Genomic DNA, 21,107 nt, shown 5'->3' on the forward strand with positions numbered 1-21,107 from the left:
CAGTACTTATCTTTAAGGATTCGGACTGGTAGGATATTTGTACTTGCGCCGATGTCAATCTTGACCTTGAGTGTATGCTTGCCAGCTTTCTTTGAACATGTGATGTTAGTAATGGGGAAAGCTTCCAGTTGCTTGACTTCACCAACATGGTGTGTCAGGTTCACAAAGTGGAATGCTTGCTCGTCTTCTGACTGAGACTTACTTTTCTCTGGGTCTTGTCTGAGGTCTGTTTTTCTGTGGACCTCATGTATCGGTTTGTGTTTATGCAGGTCTCTGGTGCTTTCCTTGCTGCTGTTGTCCTGTTGCTGCACCTGTCTTCTGTTGGCTCGTGTCCGACCGTGGCTTCTGGCTGCGTATTCAGAGCCAGAATTCCTGCATAGGTGGGCCCAGTGTCCTTTTACACTGCACGCCTTGCACAGATCTCAAAATGCAGGGCAATTCTGCCGTGGGTGGGAGCAACTCGTTTGCTCTTTTCGACCTGGTTACGGTGCCGATACTTTTGGCTGCACCTAGAACTGGCAGGTGCTGTTGTCCAGATACAATGGCTTCATATTTCCTGCCATCTTCCAGCAGTGCATCGATGCTGTGACCTTTCATTTTCCTCAAGATGTCTTTCTGAAACGCTTCAATGGGTGTTGATATAATCACCAGCACCATTATTCGATCTGACAGCTCAGCTTCTGAGAAGTCACATTCATTGCCCTTGCTACGGCATCTGCTTATGAACTATTGATTCCTGTGGCTATTGCCTGTAGGACATCAATTCCAGGCGGTGAATTCGAAAATGCACTCTCAATTGGAGCTGATCTTCCAGCACTTTCCACACCTTAGCGGAATCTTTCTGGTCCTGTTCAGATAATTCAGAGGTATTGATTCTGTGCAATCCCTCCTTTCCAATCGCTATCATTATTTTTAGAGCTTGCATCGCTGGTTCTACCATCACTTGGTCGGTGAAACATAACTGCATTCTCTGATTGAACAGTTGAAACTCAGATAGGATATCCATGGTTTTCCAGTTCATGTTGGGAAGCTTAGAATCCATTTTTCTCCTGTTCTTTTGCTTTAAAACTTGTTTTAAGAGTTAGTTCTGTGACTCTACTGTTCCCTCTTTAAGAAACTGTCTTGGCTAATTTGATTGACAGCAGCAGCTTGTCTGTTTGTCCAACTTCCAGCACTAAGCCTGTTCTGTTTACACATCTGTGCAATAGGTATTTCAAGTGCCTTTTTTCTGTTAGTCTGTTTATACAGCTGTTCAATAGGCAATTTTTAACACTTGAGTGGTTTTATGAGTTTTTTAAAAACTCTGGTTGAGTGAATGAAAGCCCTTCACACTTGAGTGATTTAATAGGGTTTCTTTTTATAGCTTCAACTGAGCCAACCATCATTCAGCCTGGGAGGGAAGTCGGGTCTTCTCCCTTTTTTTAAACAGAGGCTTTGAAAAAGATACATTTTAGGCACTTCAGAGCTTTTTGAAAAAAACGATCTGAAGGGCTTCAAAGCTTTTTTTTAAAAGCAGTATCCCTCGCCGTCGGCAGAATGACTCACCCGATTTCCTTGCAGCCTGTTGGTCAACGCTCTGTCTTCTACAGCTTGAGGTAACTGGTTTCTTCTTTCCCTGTTTGGGCCAGTATTTTTATTTAACTTTCTCTCTTCCAGCTGTAGGGAGGTAGGTTTTAAAAGCTGTTTTCCTGTGGTCTTCAACCTTGGATTTTTTTCTTCTCACCACAGCTGCCACCATGCAATGAGAAGCTCTTTTTATGTTGTCTGATGCTACATAACTGAGATGCGTGGAATTCAGGTTGTTTGAAGATTAAACAGCTAACAATTGTATACAGTACAGAGCTAATTATTTACAGAATTTGCCTCTTGATGTTACAGTAGCAGAGTGAGACTGGCATGTAGTCACATGACTACATACTGATACTTGGCTCATTTGCATACCAAGATCTTAAAGGTACATTACTCTTAAAGGCAATCACACAACGGGAGGATCGATGTGTGGCTTGAAGCTTGGTGCAGGAGGGAGGGCTTAAGATTCTTAGGGCATTGGGACCATTTCTGGGCAGGAGGCACCTATTCAAAAGGGATGGGTTGGCAGGGGGATGGGCACCAGGATATAGAAGTAGAAAAGAGGAATAAGGTGGGTAAAGAAGTGAGTGGCTCGTACTAGAGAAGGAAGTAGTACCATATTAGATAGGAGCAGACTGAGAAGGGCTACTAGGAATACAAATACAGGTTTACAAATCATTTATGTAAATGCACAAAATGTGGTGAATAAGGTTGGTGAGCTACAAGCACAAATGGCCATGCGAGAATATGATGTAGTGGCAATAACGGAAATGTAACTTAAAAATGGTGAGGACTGGGAGCTTAATATTCAAAGTGTTCAGAAATGATAGGGAAGGAAAAAAGGGAGGTGGGTGGTAGCACTGATAAGGGAAGACATTGTAGTATTGGAAAGAGAAGATGTCCTTGAGGGGGCAGAAACAGAATCAATGTAGTCAGAGTTGAGAAGGAAAAAGGGTATGATCACACTATTGGGGATATTCTATAGACCTCCAAATAGTGAGAGAGTGAGACAGAGAAGCAAATCTGCAGGGAAGTCACAGAGATGTGGAAGAACTATAGAGTGGTGATAGTGGGAAACTTTAATAACCCAAATATTGATTGGAATAATGTTACAGCAGGCATTGTGGGTAATTTCCCAGCAGGACAAAATCTAAAATGTGACAGTCCTCTCAAAGGCAGAGTTCCCAAGTGTGTTGGTACTAATCAAACAGAGGCGGTTTCAGTGGATTGGACACATCTGCAGGACGTAGACGATCGCATACCCAAGGACCTTTTGTATGTTGAGTTATCCGGTATCCCGGGCCAGATGACCAGTGGGGTGCCCAAAGCTCCGCTTTAAGGATGCTTGCAAGCATGACATGAAGGCCCTAAATGTCGATGATTGCACCTGAGAGTCACCAGCTGCCAAAAGAGGGAAATGGCGACACAGCCTGTGGACTGGTGTGCACGACCATGATGACCAGTTGCTGCAGCAGCTTGGCAACAGGCCCCAATGACAAAACAAGAACTCAAAGCATCACTTGGCAGCTTCACGTGCAGCACTTGCGTGCACCAAGTGAAGACACCCTAAATGGATTGTTTGCTGTGTGTCCATCATCTTTCATAGATGAAAGGATGCCAACCAACCAATGTTAGAGTAAAGGGTAAGGAGGGGGAGGAATTTCTAAAATGTGTTCAGGAGAACTTCCTTGACCAGTATGCTCTCGGAACAACTAGGAAGGAGGCAATGCTGGATCTGGTGCTGGGAATGAGCTGGGCCCAGTGTTTCTGGGGGAACACTTGGGTAAGAGTGACCATTGTGTCATAAGGTTTAGATCAGTAGCGGAGAAGAGCGAGGAACAGTCTAAAGTAGAACTTATAAATTGGAAGAGGGCTAACATCGATGGGATGAGAGGGATCCAGCCGGGGTAAAATGAGACCAAAAAACTGACAGGATAAACTGTAATGGAACAATGGGTGATCTTTAAGGAGGAGATGTTTCAGGTACAGGCTAGGTACATTCTAAGAAGTGTGAAAGGTAAGGGAACCAAAGCCAGGGCTCCTTGGATGATGAGGGAGATGGAGAATATGATGAAACAAAAAACGGGTGCATGATGCATGTCAAGCAACAACCAGACCAAATACAAAACATTGAAAGGAGAAGTGAAGAGGAAAATAAGACTGGAAAAGAGAGAATATGAGAATTGAATAGCAGTTAATATTGAAGGGTGATGTATGTTTAGAGATGCAAGAGAAGGCTACAATACTTAATGAGTACTTTGTATCAGTGTTTACTAAGGAAGAGGATGCTGACAAAATATCGGCAGAAGCGGAGATGGTAGAGGTAATGAATGAGGTGAACATTGAAAGGAAGGATGTAAATGGAAAGAGTGGCTGTGCTTAGAGTGGCTATGTTACCTGGAAGTGGTAGTGGAGATAGCTGAAGGGCTTGCCATAATATTTCAAGCATCCCTAGATACCAGGGAGGTACCAGAGGATTGGAGAGCAGTAAATGTGACACCCTTATTCAAGAAAGGGTGTAAAGAAATTCTTAGTAACTACAGGCCGTCAGTTTAACATCAGTGCTGGGTAACGTTTTAGAAACAATAATCAAGAAAAAAAAATCAACAGGCACTTGGAGAGGTTTGATTTAATTACGGAGAGCCAGTATGGATTTGGAAAAGGCAAACCATGCTTGACCAATCGGATTGAATTTTGTGATGAAGTAACAGAAAAGGTTGTGAAGGGAAAGCAGTGCATGTTGTCGATATGGATTTTAAGGAAGTGTTGATGAAGTAACACACACAAGTCTGGTTAACAAAATTGAGACTAATGAAATCCAGCTTAGATTTCATCTTGGATAAAAATTTCCCTTAAGGGCAGGAAACAGCGAGTCGTGGTAAATTGCTGTTTTTCAGACTGGAGGATGGTAGACAGTAGATTTCCCCAAGGGTCAGTGCTAGGAGCATTGCTTTTTTTGCTATATATAAATGACTTGGATCTTGGAATACAGAGTAAAATTTCAAAATTTGTGATGATACCAAACTTGGAGGTCTGGCAAACAGGACATAGATAGGCTAGCAGGATGGGCAAACAAGTGGCAGATAGAATTTAACAAAGAGAAGTATGAGGTGATACATTTTGGCACAAGGGGTAGGGAGAGACAATGTAGACTGAATAGAACAGTTCTAAAGAGAGTGTGCAGGGACGGAGGGATTTAGGGGTGCATGTGCATAGATCTTTGAAAGTGGCAGGACATACTGAGAAAGAAGTTAACAAGCATATGGGATCTTGGACTTCATAAACAGAAGCATTGAGTACAAAACTGGGAAGTTATGCTGAACCTTTATAAAGCTCTGGTTAGACCACAACTAGAGAACTGCATCCAGTTGTGGTCACCACACTTCAGGAAGGATGTGAGGATCCTTGAGAGGGTGCAGAGGAAATTTACCAGAATGACTCCAGGGATGGGGGATTTTAGCTACAAGGTTAGGTTGAAAAGCTGGGGTTGTTCTCCTTGGAGCAAAGGAGATTTAGGGGAGATTTAGTTTAGTTTAGTTTTTAGTTTAGAGATACAGCACTGAAACAGGCCCTTCAGCCCACCGAGTCTCAACCACCGATTTATACTAATCCTACACTAATCCCATATTCCTACCACATCCCCACCTGTCCCTATATTTCCCTACCACCTACCTATACTAGGGGCAATTTATAATGGCCAATTAACCTATCAACCTGCAAGTCTTTGGCATGTGGGAGGAAACCGGAGCACCCGGAGGAAACCCACGCAGACACAGGGAGAACTTGCAAACTCCACACAGGCAGTACCCAGAATTGAACCTGGGTCGCTGGAGCTGTGAGGCTGCTGTGCTAACCACTGCGCCACTGTGCCGCCCGCAGTAGGTGTACAAGATAATGACAGATTTAGATAAGCTAGAGAAATAAAAGCTGTTCCCATTATCTGATGGTACAAGGACTGGGGGACACAGATTGAAGGTTTTGGGCAAGAGATGAGGAAGAACTTTTTTTACACAGTGGGTGTAATGACCTGGAACTCACTGCTTACAAGTGTGGTGGAAGTGGAGATGCTGAATGATTTCAAAAGGATCTTGGATGGGCACTTGAGAGAAATAAACTTGCAGGGCTATGGGGATAGAGCCAGTGGCTGGGACTGATTGGATTGCTCTACATAGAGCTGGCATGGGCTTGATGGGTGAAGGTGCTAAATTGGGGGAAGGCTAATTATAACAATATTAGACAGGAACTGAAAAATTTTGATTGGGGGCGGCTGTTTGAGGGTAAATCAACATCTGACATGTGGGAGTCTTTCAAATGTCAGTTGATTAGAATCCAGGACCAGCATGTTCCTTTGAGGAAGAAGGATAAGTTTGGCAAGTTTCGGGAACCTTGGATAACGCGGGATATTGTGAGCCTAGTCAAAAAGAAAAAGGAAGCATTCGTAAGAGCTGGAAGGCTGGGAACAGACAAAGCCCTTGAGGAATATAAAGACAGTAGGAAGGAACTTAAGCAAGGAGTCAGGAGGGCTAAGAGGGGTCATGAAAAGTCATTGGCAAACAGGATTAAGGAAAATCCCAAGGCTTTTGATACGTATATAAAGAGCAAGAGGGTAACCAGGGAAAGGGATGGCCCACTCAAGGAGTGGGGAATCTATGTGTGGAGCCAGAGGAAATGGGCGAGGTACTAAATGAGTACTTTGCACCAGTATTCACCAAAGAGAAGGACTTGGTGGATGATGAGCCTAGGGAAGGGAGTGTAGATAGTCTCAGTCATGTCGTTATCAAAAAGGAGGAGGTGTTGGGCGTCTTGGGTCTGATGGGATCTACCCCAGAATACTGAGGGAGGCAAGGGAAGAAATTGCTGGGACCTTGACAGAAATCTTTGTATCCTCATTGGCTACAGGTGAGGTCCCAGAGGACTGGAGAATAGCCAATGTTGTTCCTTTGTTTAAGAAGGGTAGCAAGGATAATCCAGAAAATTATAAGCCGGTGAGCCTTACGCCAGTGGTAGGGAAATTATTAGAGAGGATTCTTCACGACAGGATTTACTCCCATTTGGAAACAAACAAACGTATTAGCAAGAGGCAGCATGGTTTTGTGAAGGGGAGGTCGTGTCTCACTAACTTGATTGAATTTTTTGAGGAAGTGACGAAGATGATTGATGAAGGAAGGGCAGTGAATTTTGTCTAAATGGACTTGAGTAAAGCCTTTGACAAGGTCCCTCATGGCAGACTGGTACAAAAGGTGAAGTCACACGGGATCAGAGGTGAGCTGGCAAGATGGATACAGAACTGGCACAGTCATAGAAGACAGAGGGTAGCAGTGGAAGGGTACTTTTCTGAATGGAGGGCTGTGACTACTGGTGTTCCACAGGGCTCAGTGCTGGGACCTTTGCTGTTTGTAGTATATATAAATGATTTGGAGGAAAATGTAGCTGCTCTGATTAGTAAGTTTGCGGACGACACAAAGGTTGGTGGAGTTGCGGATAGTGATGAGGATTGTCAGAGGATACAGCAGGATATAGATCGGTTGGAGACTTGGGCGGAGAAATGTCAGATGGCGTTTAATCTGGACAAATGTGAGGTAATGCATTTTGGAAGGTCTAATACAGGTGGGAAGTATACAGTAAATGGCTGAACCCTTAGGAGTATTGACAGGCAGAGAGATCTGGGCGTACAGGTCCACAGGTCACTGAAAGTGGCAATGCAGGTGGATAAGGTAGTCAAGAAGGCATATGGCATGCTTGCCTTCATCGGTTGGGGCATAGAGTATAAAAATTGGCAAGTCATGCTGCAGCTGTACAGAACTTTAGTTAGGTCACACTTAGAATATTGCGTGCAATTCTGGTCGCCACACTACCAGAAGGACGTGGAGGCTTTGGAGAAGGTACAGAAGAGGTTTACCAGGATGTTGCCTGGTCTGGAGGGCATTAGCTATGAGGAGAGGTTGGATAAACTCGGATTGTTTTCACTGGAACGACGGAGGTGGAGGGGCGACATGATAGAGGTTTACAAAGTTATGAGCGGCATGGACAGAGTGGATAGTCAGAAGCTTTTTCCCAGGGTGGAAGAGTCAGTTACTAGGGGACATAGGTTTAAGGTGCGAGGGGCAAAGTTTAGAGGGGATGTGCGAGGCAAGTTCTTTACACAGAGGGTGGTGAGTGCCTGGAACTTGCTGCCGGGGGAGGTGGTGGAAGCAGGTACGATAGCGACGTTTAAGAGGTATCTTGACAAATACATGAATAGGATGGGAATAGAGGGATACGGTCCCCGGAAGTGCAGAAGGTTTTAGTTTCGGCAGGCATCAAGATCGGCGCAGGCTTGGAGGGCCGAATGGCCTGTTCCGGTGCTGTACTGTTCTTTGTTCTTTGTTTGTTCTTTGTTCTTAAAGAAAAGAGGCTGAAATTGGAATTGTGCTCTTAATTGTTGCAACAGATTTCTGGAAACGTCTCAAGCTAGTTGGCTAATCCCTTTTACCCAGGGAGGCCCTTGTCTTAATTTTTTAACAGTTGATTGGTAATTAGGAACAACGGGAGCACAGGGGGAATTTGGGAGTAGAAAAGCCCATAATTATCCTGCACACCATAGCAACACTAGGTGCTAATAATATCTATGTCTAAAAGGGTGATGGAAGCAGAGACAATGAATGATTTCAAAAGGAAACTGAATGGGCACTTGAAGGAAATAAACTTACAGGGCTGAGGTTAGAGGATAGAGCGGGGGAATGGGACTGATTGGATTGCTGTACAGGGAGGTGTCATGAACTCAACGGCCGAATGGCCTCCTTCTGTGTCATAATGACTCTAGAAGGCGTTCCAGCAAAGGTGCAAATAGCAGGAAGCATATTAGATTATATATACAATCCTTTGTATGGCCACTGAATAAGCAAGATTTTAACTCATTCAAAACCCACCCACTTACACTGAATGAAAATCAGGCCCATTTTCTACACTCCCCCATCTCTTTCGGCAATGTAAGGTGAGGCGAAGGGCAGTGCTGGTGAAACAGTCCCTGGAGCAATTCCCCACTCATACTTACTTACATTATGTTGAGCAGTCTGCCTAACTCCTGCCGAAAGTCCTGCCTTTTACCTCTGGTTAGATGCCTGAGGGAAATGAGGAGTGGGGCAGGGTCAAGCCATTCAATTCAAATCATTTTATGGGCTCTGCTTTTATATTTGTTTGGTTAGCAGCATTTTTACATTTACGACACATATATTTTAAATGTATTTGTGGAAATAATTTTTCTCAGCTGGTCTTACATTGAATAATCTGTCTGAAGCCAGAAACAGATAGGCCAGAGTCTCCAGGAATGGTCAGTAATAAATCACCCTGTAAAGATTAATATTCAGGAATCTTGTATCCAATCCAGTATACATTTCAGTTTACTCTAACAGACTTACCTTTTTTTTTCTGCCTATCCAAATCAAATCTGTAACGATTGTAAATCTACAGTGGGTCATTGCTTCTGTTACTGATTTAAAAATTAATAAATCTTGTTTGCCAGGTGAAAGCCTAACACATGGTCTAGTGAAGAATTTATTCTACTGCCATCTAAAGTGTAGAAAGATCAAGATTATGCAGCACCTTTCATGACCTTAGGAAGTCGCAAAGCACTTTACAGCCAATCAAGTACTTTTTGGAGTATAGTCACTGTTGTAATGTACAAAATGCAGCAGACAATTAGTACACAGCAAGGACCCACAAGCAGTAAAGTGATAATGACCACATAATCTGTTTAAGTGATATTGGTTGGGGAATAAATATTGTCTAGGATACTGTGGAGAACTCCCCTGCTCTTTTTCGAATAGTATCATGAGATCTTTTACATCCACTGGAGAGGGCAGACCCAGGGCCTTGACTTAATGATTCATCTGAAAGACAGAACCTCTGACAGTGCAGCGTCCCCTCAGAACTGCACTGAAGTAGCAGCCTAGATTTGGTGCTCAAGTCTCTGGATATAGGTATTTGGAATGTAAAGGCTCTTGGGAGTGAGGCTGGCCTACAGGAGTGATCCAAGATGCCCAACCTGAAAAACATTTCTCGAGTAAGAACCCAAGAACGTAACACCCATTGCTTTTCAAGATACAAAATATGTGCCAGTGGTTATCTCAGGTCAGTGATTTACTGAAAGTAATTCTGCAAATTATATATAGGATATAGCTTTATTCTGATCTGTTGAGTGTGAAAAGAGACATACACAAAGGACTTAGCAAATGGTTTAAATCAGAGCTCTAAGGTAAGTCTGTAGGTTGCTTTATTGCTTCCCTTCTGGAACCTGGGTTTAAATCTAGTCCATTGAGAAGAGAAGGACATCCATTCTACTGGTAAGAAGGGTCCCATGTAGAATTAAGTTTGACCAATCTCGCCCATATTTTGCTATGTTTGAATCTGCAACATGGTATATCATTGGGTATAAATTGGCACTAAATTATCCCTCTCAGTCAGAGAGGGATAGGAAACAGAAGACTTCAAACTGGTGCTTTTCTAAAGTTGAACTTAAAGCAAACTGTTGGAGCAACGAAACAGGCATTTGCTTCCACATCAGACATGCCATACCTGACCTAGCATACTTGATGCTGACACACAATCGCATCCTGAAGAGCACAAAAAATCAACAAAATTAAATCTTCAAATCACATTTAACTTTGACAGTAAAAAAATATCTTCCAGTACTTTACAGAGCTTAGAATTGCCAATTACAATCATAGAATCATACAGCACAAAAGGAGGCCATTTAGCCCATCATGCCTGTGACAGCTCTTTGAGAGACCTATCCAATTAGTCACACTCTCCCGCTCTTTTCCAATAGTCCTGCAACTTTTTTCCTTTTCAAGTATTTATCCATCTCCCTTTTGAAAGTTATTATTGTATCTGCTTCCACCACACATTCTGGCAGTGCATTCCACATCATAACAATCCACGATGTAAAAAAAATTCTCCTCTGGTTCCTTTGCCAATTATCTTAAATCTGTGCCCTTTGGTAATCGGCCCTTCGACCACTAGAAACAGTTTCTCCCTGTTTACTCTATCAAAACCCTTAAGATTCTCTGCTCCAACGGGTACAATCCCAATTTCCCTAGTACATCCACATTATTGAAGTCCCTCAGTCCTGGTACCATTCTAGTCAATCTCCTCTGTACCCTCTTCAAGATCCTGACATCCTTCCTAAAGTGTGGTGCCCAGAATTGGACACAATACTTCAGCTGCGGCCTAGCCTGTGATATATAAATTGTGCAAAAGCAAAATACTGCGGATGCTGAAAATCTGAAATAAAAACAGACCTGAAATGTTAACTCTGTTTCTCTCTCCACAGATGCTGTCAGACCTGCTGAGTATTTCCAGCATTTTCTGTTTTTATTTATAAACTGTGCCCTTTATTTCATGTACTTGCAGTGTTAATGCCACAATTGGTGATAACTTACAAAATTGTTTTCTATAAGTGCAAACAGGGCTGGTTTTACATGAAATTACACAGGCTTGAGTCTTACTAGTTTTCTGCGTAACTGATGTCCCTCATCCCTGGAATATCCTTGCTGTCTCTGTATCAAGTACACTAGATCAGGTTAAGAATAGGGACGCACAAGATTGCCAAAAAAAGAAAATCAAAAGCAGATTTACGAACTTGCATCGTAAATGTGCACAAGCAGGTTTATCATATGACTCAGAGGCAGCTTTCTCTTGGTGATGAATGATGGTTCCCATGGTGACGCTTCCTGTATGTTAGTCATTGTGGTTGACATGTACGCAGCAGTATACATTTGCTTGTGGAAGAGGTTCCTTGCAGAGGAGGTGAAGCCTGCAAGATGAAATAGGCTTCAATTAATCTTTGACAGGAAGTGGTAACAGGAACATTTTTGGCTCATACCTGCGGTGTTTAAGGTATTAAAAATTTACAGCTACGAATACAGGGTGAACTATATCGTGCAACCTATCTTGCTGAAAATGACTTTTTTTCATAAAGTTGCACCAGTGCACTAAAAAAATTAGAATGATTCTACCAAAAGGCAATTTGGATGACAATAATTAAATAACAGATATATTTCCCTGAATAATAAACATCAAACCTCAAAAACACATTAATCAAACACCAAAAGAAGCAGTTTTGCTCTTCCGTTGATTAAACAATACCCCAGTTGATTGTTCTTCCTGACAAGAGGTGTAAAAGTGTTTCATCTTTGAACATGCCTTAACAAGCACATAAACCAAAATAAAGTTAAATATTCTGATACTCAAAGTTAAATTGATCATGGTGACACACGAGAAATTAACCAGGTCATCCCACTTTTATAATATACCAGTGAATTTTCAAATGCTTTGTGTATTAATGAATACTAAACAAAAAGTAGAGAGTAGGGGTTAAAGGTAATTACTTCACTGCCAAATATGAGAAAAGCTGTACCACAAAGATTGGTGCTGGAGCCTCTGTTGTTTCCCATTTACATAAAAGATTTGGACTTGGGGATTTGAAACTTAATTTCAAAATTTACAGATGATACCAAATTGGGGGTGTAGTTAAGCCAGAGGAGGACTGCAATAAAATGTGGGAAGACATCAATAAATTTGCAGATTAGTTGTAATTGGCAAATGAACTTCAATATTAAGTGTGAAGTTTAAGGCGGTCACATACTCCTTGGAAAATAAATGTCGAAATGTGTTGGAGGAGCAGAGGGATCTGGGGTTTCAATATATAAATCACTAAAAGTAGCGATAGAGGTTTACAAGGCCATAAAAAAATCGAACAAAGCAGTGGGGTTCATTTGAAGAGGGATAGAATTGAAAAGCAGAGAAATTATGTGAAACTTGTGGAGAACTTTCGTTAGACCACACCTTGGAGTACTGTGAACAGTTCTGGTCTCCATATTATTAAAAGGATGTAGACACTGAAGAGGCTGCAAAAAAGATTTACCAGGATGATGCCATAACTGAGTGGTTATACCCATCAGGAAAGATTGAACAGGGTAAGGCTTTTTATGCTAGAAAAATGAAAACAGTGGGGTGACCTGATGGAAGTCTTTAAGGTTTGATAGAGTAGATGTACAGAAAATTCTTATACTTGCAGGGGAGAGCAGAAATAGGGGCCATCAATATAAGATAGTCACAAATTAATCCAATAGGGAATACAGGAGTAATTTTTCTAACTGGAGAGTTGTTAGAATGTGGAGCTCATTACCACATGGAGTCTTCTTTGGCCTCCTTATCTCGAGAGACAATGGATAAGCGCCTGGAGGTGGTCAGTGGTTTGTGAAGCAGCGCCTGGAGTGGCTATAAAGGCCAATTCTAGAATGACAGGCTCTTCCACAGGTGCTGCAGAGAAATTTGTTTGTTTGGGCTGTTACACAGTTGGCTCTCCCCTTGCGCCTCTGTCTTTTTTCCTGACAACTACTAAGTCTCTTCGACTCGCCACACTTTAGCCCCGTCTTTATGGCTGCCCGCCAGCTCTGGCGAACGCTGGCAACTGACGCCCACAACTTGTGATCAGTGTCACAGGATTTCATGTCGCGTTTGCAGACGTCTTTAAAGCGGAGACATGGACGGCTGCTGGGTCTGATACCAATGGCAAGCTCGCTGTACAATGTGTCTTTGGGGATCCTGCCATCTTCCATGCGGCTCACATGGCCAAGCCATCTCAAGCACCGCTGACTCAGTAGTGTGTATAAACTGGGGATGTTGGCCGCCTCGAGGACTTCTGTGTTGGAGATACGGTCCTGCCACCTGATGCCAAGTATTCTCCGAAGGCAGCGAAGATGGAATGAATTGAGACGTCGCTCTTGGCTGACATACATTGTCCAGGCCTCGCTGCCATAGAGCAAGGTACTGAGGACACAAGCCTGATACACTCGGACTTTTGTGTTCCGTGTCAGTGCGCCATTTTCCCACACTCTCTTGGCCAGTCTGGACATAGCAGTGGAAGCCTTTCCCATGCGCTTGTTGATTTCTGCATCTAGAGACAGGTTACTGGTGATAGTTGAGCCTAGGTATGTGAACTCTTGAACCACTTCCAGAGCGTGGTCGCCAATATTGATGGATGGAGCATTTCTGACGTCCTGCCCCATGATGTTCGTTTTCTTGAGGCTGATGGTTAGGCCAAATTCATTGCAGGCAGCCGCAAACCTGTCGATGAGACTCTGCAGGCACTCTTCAGTGTGAGATATTAAAGCAGCATCGTCAGCAAAGAGGAGTTCCCTGATGAGGACTTTCCGTACTTTGGACTTCGCTCTTAGACGGGCAAGGTTGAACAACCTGCCTCCTGATCTTGTGTGGAGGAAAATTCCTTCTTCAGAGGACTTGAACGTATGTGAAAGCAGCAGGGAGAAGAAAACCCCAAAAAGTGTAGGTGCGAGAACACAGCCCTGTTTCACGCCACTCAGGATAGGAAAGGGGTCTGATGAGGAGCCACCATGTTGAATTGTGCCTTTCATATTGTCATGGAATGAGGTGATAATACTTAGTAGCTTTGGTGGGCATCCAATCTTTTCTAGTAGTCTGAAGAGACCACGTCTGCTGACGAGGTCAAAGGCTTTGGTGAGATCAATGAAAGCAATGTAGAGGGGCATCTGTTATTCACGGCATTTCTCCTGTATCTGACGAAGGAGAACAGCATGTCAACGGTCGATATCTCTGCACGAAAGCCACACTGTGCCTCAGGGTAGACTCGCTCAGCCAACTTCGGGAGCCTGTTTAGAGCGACTCGAGCAAAGACTTTCCCCACTATGCTGAGCAGGGAGATTCCACGGTAGTTGTTGCAGTCACCGCTGTCACCTTTGTTTTTATAGAGGGTGATGATATTGGCATCGCGCATGTCCTGGGGTACTGCTCCCTCGTCCCAGCACAGGCTTAGCAGTTCATGTAGTGCTGAGAGTATAGCAGGCTTGGCACTCTTGATTATTTCAGGGGTAATGCTGTCCTTCCCAGGGGCTTTTCCACTGGCTAGAGAATCAATGGCATCACTGAGTTCCGATTTGGTTGGCTGTATGTCCAGCTCATCCATGACTGGTAGAGGCTGGGCTGCATTGAGGGTGGTCTCAGTGACAACATTCTCCCTGGAGTACAGTTCTAGGTAGTGCTCAACCCAGCAGTCCATTTGTTTGCGTTGGTCAGTGATTATGTCCCCTGATTTAGATTTGAGGGGGGCGATCTTCTTGATGGTTGGCCCAAGAGCTCTCTTAATGCCATCATACATTCCTCTGATGTTTCCGGTGTCTGTGCCAGCTGAATATGACTGCATAGGTGTTGCCAGTAGTCGTTTGCGCAGTGCCTGGCTGTTCTTTGTGCAGTGCTTCTGGTTGCTTTAAGTGCTGCGGATGTTAAATCACTGGGGGCTTTCTTGTAGTTCAACAGTGCAATGCGCTTAGCGGCTATGACAGGTTCCAGCTCTTCATTATGAGATTGAAACCAGTCTGCATTTCTCTTCGCACTTTTGCCGTAGGTGGTCAAAGTTGACTCATTAGAATTAGAATTAGAATTAGAATATTACAGCGCAGTACAGGCCCTTCGGCCCTCGATGTTGCGCCGACCTGTGAAACCATCTGACCTACACTATTCCATTTTCATCCATATGTCTATCCAATGACCACTTAAATGCCCTTAAAGTTGGTGAGTCTACTACTGTTGCAGGCAGGGCGGTCCACGCCCCTACTACTCTCTGAGTAAAGAAACTACCTCTAACATCTGTCCTATATCTATCACCCCTTAACTTAAAGCTATGTCCCCTCGTGTTTGCCATCACCATCCAAGGAAAAAGACTCTCACTATCCACCCTATCTAACCCTCTGATTATCTTATATGTCTCTATTAAGTCACCTCTCCTCCTCCTTCTCTCCAACGAAAACAACCTCAAGTCCCTCAGCCTTTCCTCGTAAGACCTTCTCTCCATACCAGGCAACATCCTAGTAAATCTCCTCTGCACCCTTTCCAAAGCTTCCACATCCTTCCTATAATGCGGTGACCAGAACTGCACGCAATACTCCAGGTGCGGTCTCACCAGAGTTTTGTACAGCTGCAGCATGACCTCGTGGCTCCGAAACTCGATCCCCCTACTAATAAAAGCTAACACACCATATGCCTTCTTAACAGCCCTATTAACCTGGGTAGCAACCTTCAGGGATTTATGCACCTGGACACCAAGATCTCTCTGTTCATCTACACTACCATTAGCCCAGTACTCTGCATTCCTGTTACTCCTTCCAAAGTGAATCACCTCACACTTTTCCGCATTAAACTCCATTTGCCATCTCTCAGCCCAGCTCTGCAGCCTATCTACGTCCCTCTGCACCCAACAAGATCGTTCGGCACTATCCACAACTCCACCGACCTTAGTGTCATCCGCAAATTTACTAACCCACCCTTCTACACCCTCTTCCAGGTCATTTATAAAAATGACAAACAGCAGTGGCCCCAAAACAGATCCTTGCGGTACACCACTAGTAACTAAACTCCAGGATGAACATTTGCCATCAATCACCACCCTCTGTCTTCTTTCAGCTAGCCAATTTCTGATCCAAAGCCTACCGTGGGGAACCTTATCAAACGCCTTACTGAAATCCATATGCACCACATCCACTGCTTTACCCTCATCCACCTGTTTGGTCACCTTCTCGAAAAACTCAATAAGGTTTGTGAGGCACGACCTACCCTTCACAAAACCGTGCTGACTATCGCTAATGAACTTATTCTTTTCTAGATGATTATAAATCCTGTCTCTTATAACCTTTTCCAACATTTTACCCACAACCGAAGTAAGGCTCACAGGTCTATAATTACCAGGGCTGTCTCTACTCCCCTTCTTGAACAAGGGGACAACATTTGCTATCCTCCAGTCTTCCGGCACTATTCCTGTTGACAATGACGACATAAAGATCAAGGAGAAAGGCTCTGCAATCTCCTCCCTAGCTTCCCAGAGAATCCTAGGATAAATCCCATCTGGCCCAGGGGACTTATCTATTTTCACACTTTCCAAAATTGCTAACACCTCCTCCTTGTGAACCTCAATCCCATCTATCCTAGTAGCCTGAATCTCAGTATTCTCCTCGACAACATTTTCTTTCTCTACTGTAAATACTGACGAAAAATATTCATTTAACGCTTCCCCTATCTCCTCTGATTCCACACACAACTTCTCACTACTATTCTTGATTGGCCCTAATCTAACTCTAGTCATTCTTTTATTCCTGATATACCTATAGAAAGCCTTAGGGTTTTCCCTGATCCTATCTGCCAATGACTTCTCGTGTCCTCTCCTTGCTCTTCTTAGCTCTCCCTTTAGATCCTTCCTGGCTTGCTTGTAACTCTCAAGCGCCCTAACTGAGCCTTCACGTCTCATCCTAACATAAGCCTTCTTCTTCCTCTTGACAAGCGCTTCAACTTCTTTCATAAACCACGGCTCCCTCGCTCGGTTGAGGCAAATAGCATAGATGCATTTCAGAGGAAGCTAGAAAAACACATGAGGGAGAAAGGAATGGAAGGATTTGCTGATAAGGTGAGATGAAGTAGGGAGGGAGAAGGTTTGTGTGGAGCATAACGTGTCATGGATAAGATGGGCTGAATGGCCTATTTCTGTGCTGTAAATATGATGTAGTATTATGCAATCTACCTGTCTCTTTTTCTCCCTGAAGTAAAAAAAATAAGCACCTAATAGTTTTCCTCAAAAAACTGCTAAAATTAATCTTGCAACTCATTTTAAAATAATTTGAAAGAACAAAACACGTGAGTAGTGTTACAGCTTACAAAAGATGCATTTTGACTTTTAACCTGAAAAAGAGCCTATTAACCTCTGCCTGAATCTGGTTTACATATTTTCAGTGCAAGAAAGATAAGGTATTCTAATCCTCCTCTTGTTGTGAGTCAGAAGGTTGTTCTCAAGTTAAAAATAAGTGCTTGAAAATATTTTACCGATGAAACCTTGGGCTGAATTCTCCCGGCCCGTTGGTGACAGGACGGGAGGCAGGAGGCAGGAGGGTTGGAAATATGGCAGGGGAAGGCATGGGGAAGGGAGCTTGATGTCTTCCCAGTGCCATGGGACATTGCCAGCGGCTGGAACCTCAATGGCGTGGCCACCCACTGGACAGCCATTTGATCCACTTAATTGACTAATTAAGGGGCCCTTCCCGTCTCCGCCGGCATTTTGCCTGGGTTGAGAGAGCCTGCCGCTGTGTGGGTAGACCACCAGGTAAATCTTAGGAGCCTTCCAGCTGGTTCCTGGGCGGGCGGGCGGGGGGAGGGGGCCTCCACTTTGTGGCCGCTCCATGGCTCACAGAGGGGGCCCCGTGGCAATGGCCACTCTGCGGCAGCTTTGGCGCCGCCGGTGCACAGTGACCCCCTCCCCCCCACCCCCCGCTGGTCGTAGGGGCCTGCCCGTCCGGTCCCAGCTGTTCAAAAATAACTTACCTGCTGTTCGAGGGGCGTCTCATTCAGATGCCCTCTTCTTCATGTTGTTGCCTCAGCAATGGCCACCACTAGCGGTGCAACTGCCAAGGCTGCTGAGCTGCCAGCCCTCTGATTGGCCCTGTTAATTGGCTGCCGCTAGTAAAATGCCATCTCAGGGTCCCACAGCCTGCTGGAGCTGGGTTAGCTCCTGCTTTCAGCGCCAGAGACGGGACTGGACCCTCAGCAGAAAAGTTCAGCCCGTTAACTCAAATAATGTTAGGAAATATATGTTTCAGCAAGTTTTTGAAATAATTTGGCGACAAAAAAGCAAAACACAAATATTTACAGCCTTATAGAAAACACACTTTGGTGAATCTTAGCACTCGACATGTTCAGACAGATTCCTCTTTCTATGTCACTGTTTCTCTGTAATGATAAACAATCCCATGCTTTATGTAATAATGACTCTATGGCTGATTTAATAAAACATTATTTTTGTTATCACCTAGCAAAACTCAAGTCAGTGATTCTTTGCAACGCTGGGAAAGTCAGAGGAGAAAATAGCCCAATCATGAAACATGCCCAAAATAAACTGCGCTGAATAATATTAAGTGAACAGCAAAACGCACTTTAAGAAAGTGCATTGTTACCAATAATCCTCGGCAATTCACATAGTCCCCCAGGTATCTGAATGGGCAAACAGCTCAGTCTGCTGTTGAGCAAAGCCATGTGGGAGAGATGGTCAGTCAACTGGAAGACTCTGGCTGCCGATGCAGGATCACAAAGGCCAAGCAGGATGCCAAGACCAAGTGGCCTTAGTGAGGCACTGTGGTGCGGCCAGTTGGAATCATCAAACTGTATGCGGGTTGGGTCCTGTTGGTCCTGAGAGAGGCTCAGCACTTCTATAGCAGAATTGGCATGGTGATCCTCCATTACAACATCAGACGGCAATTCAAACTGAGGAAGAGAGAAAAACACAATTGAGTCAAGTTCGCCATATTTAAGGAGCTGCCCATGATCAGCCTAGCAGTACAAATTCTCTTCCAATTTTACTGACTGCTTTCAAGTTGGTGCAAAACTTTGGACGGGAATCAATTCGCACACACACGACAACGCTTGTTCCACAGGACTGTCACTCTCCTGACATCCAATCTCATCCCCTACTTCTTGTTTGTATGAATAGTTACAGTACTACCAAATTCCATCAATGCAAACACACTAGTTGCATGTAGTCCATGTCTTTGATAATCTAAAAGAATGCTTTTACTAGAATTGTTTGAGCATTTCGGGACTTTAATTACGTGGATAACTTGGAGAAGTGGGGGCTGTTCTCCTTAGAGAAGAAAAATTTGAGAGAAGATTTGATAGAGTTGTTCAAAATCATGAAGGGTCTGGACAGAGTGGATAAAGAGATGGCCGGGGAGTGGGACTAGCTAAATTGCTCTTGAAGTGAGCTGGCACGGGCTCGACAGGCTGAATGGCCTCCTTCTGTGCTGTAACCATTCAATGATTCTATTCTATTCTATAAAGCAGCTACACATTCATCTCCTCTAAGTTTTCATCACTTCAGTGAGTACACAACCTAGGTATCATGTCTATGTTCACAAGCTTAATGATCTCAGGCTGCAGTTACTTGATGTCCTTCTCTGTACCTTCTCCAGAGTTGCAATGTCCTACCTGTGATGGGGAATCCTACGAGGTGCTATCAAAGCTTTATCTAGCCTTGTTATTGTAGTGAATAATCTGGACATACAGCCCAGTACCCTGCTTGCTTTGGCCACAGCCCCTACCACAGAACCTGACTCTTGAGCACGCAGTCAACAATCAATTCAAAATGGTTTTCTCTCTCGCATGCTTTCAACTGACACCCACTCATGTTCTATCCAGGTCCTTACTAGGTGCACCTATATGCCTATCTGTACATTTGGCTACATTGAAGTACATTCCAAAGCCTTTGATTCACTTGCTCAATCTATTGAAATCCAGTTGCAAACAAGCAGATTTCCCATGACATTGCTCAGATGGTGCACTGCTTTACAATGATAGCAGTGTTACACCATGTAATATACAATATATTATTCTGTTGCTGAGGTGGAAAATTTTTTCATTGCTTTAAGACTATAAAGCCTAACTGCTGCACATCCTGTGGTTAAATGGAGGGAAGCTTGTCAATCAAAATCAATAAATATTCAGCTTCAGGTTAGAAGAAACCGACATGAAGGATAGAAATTTGTCAGAAGTTGAGAAGTTCTGCTGCCAGGGACTGAAAGCAGGAGCTGGCCAATCAGATGACCAGCAGATTGGCAGACTAGGCAGTGCCACCACTAGCGGCGGCCAATGCTGAGGCTGCAGGACGGAGGGTGCCTCCATAATGAGGTGCCCTTGAAGAGGAGGTAAGTTTCTTTCAGCAAGCTGTGGCCAGGCAGGCAGGTCCCGACGATTGGGGCAGTGGGAAGGGGGTCAAAGTAAAAAGCCACGGGGCTGCCCAGGTCCTGCTAGCAGGATAGCAGAGTTTACCTTGCAGTCTAACCACGTGGTGACAGGCTTTCCCAATGTGGGCAAAATGCCTGCAGGGGTGGAAGTGGCCCTTAATTGGGCACTTCAGCCAAGCCACTGGTAATATGTCATGGCAGTGGGAAGACGTTGAGCTTTCCTCCTAATGACCTCCCCCACCATATTGCCAGGCCACCCACCTCCGAGCTCATTGCCATAGGGCTGGGTAATTTCAGCCCCAAATGACTGAACAGTCACAATAACAGATTTTATAACACACAAGAGTATATTTACAGACTGGTGAAACCCAGGTACGAGCATTCATACTTTGTTCCTTGCATGTTGTTTTAGGCAGGCTCATTCACTTTTTTCACAGTCTGCACTTTCCTCATGGGGAGCAAAAATGAGGTTTGTCGATAAACAACAACCCTTTGATGGTCTTGCATAGAACTGAAACTTAATTGTTTTTGCAACATTTCAACACTGCAGAATCACATCTTCTGCACCACATATCAAAACATGATGCAGGAAATGCAAGGTTACATCTGAAAATTAGAATCTTTAATAGAAAGGATTATTATATTAGGGAACAAGCTCTCAGTTGGCAGCTTCATGTTGCTAAATCCACTGCATCAGGGCAGAAGTCCAAGAGCTTTATTCAATGTCTATCTGATAACAGAAAAGAA

The 21,107-nt window shown here is 44.0% G+C and overlaps 1 protein-coding gene across 4 annotated transcripts in view; it reads right to left on the reverse strand.

The window, feature by feature from the left end:
* Window positions 1-10,234: 10,234 nt before the first annotated feature.
* The window catches only part of LOC137383701 (endoplasmic reticulum magnesium-transporting P-type ATPase-like), a 34,738-nt gene continuing 23,865 nt past the window's right edge, over window positions 10,235-21,107 (reverse strand). For all 4 annotated transcript variants that reach the window (XM_068056877.1, XM_068056876.1, XM_068056878.1 and 1 more), the window contains 2 exons: window positions 18,579-18,885; window positions 10,235-11,362 (listed from right to left, as the gene is read on the reverse strand). In XM_068056877.1, coding sequence (XP_067912978.1) covers window positions 11,181-11,362; window positions 18,579-18,885 — 489 coding nt within the window. In that variant the 3' untranslated portion in view covers window positions 10,235-11,180. The remainder of the gene's footprint in view (window positions 11,363-18,578; window positions 18,886-21,107) is intronic.

Source organism: Heterodontus francisci, chromosome 24 (assembly GCF_036365525.1).
Source record: "Heterodontus francisci isolate sHetFra1 chromosome 24, sHetFra1.hap1, whole genome shotgun sequence".
NCBI classification, from domain to species: domain Eukaryota; kingdom Metazoa; phylum Chordata; class Chondrichthyes; order Heterodontiformes; family Heterodontidae; genus Heterodontus; species Heterodontus francisci.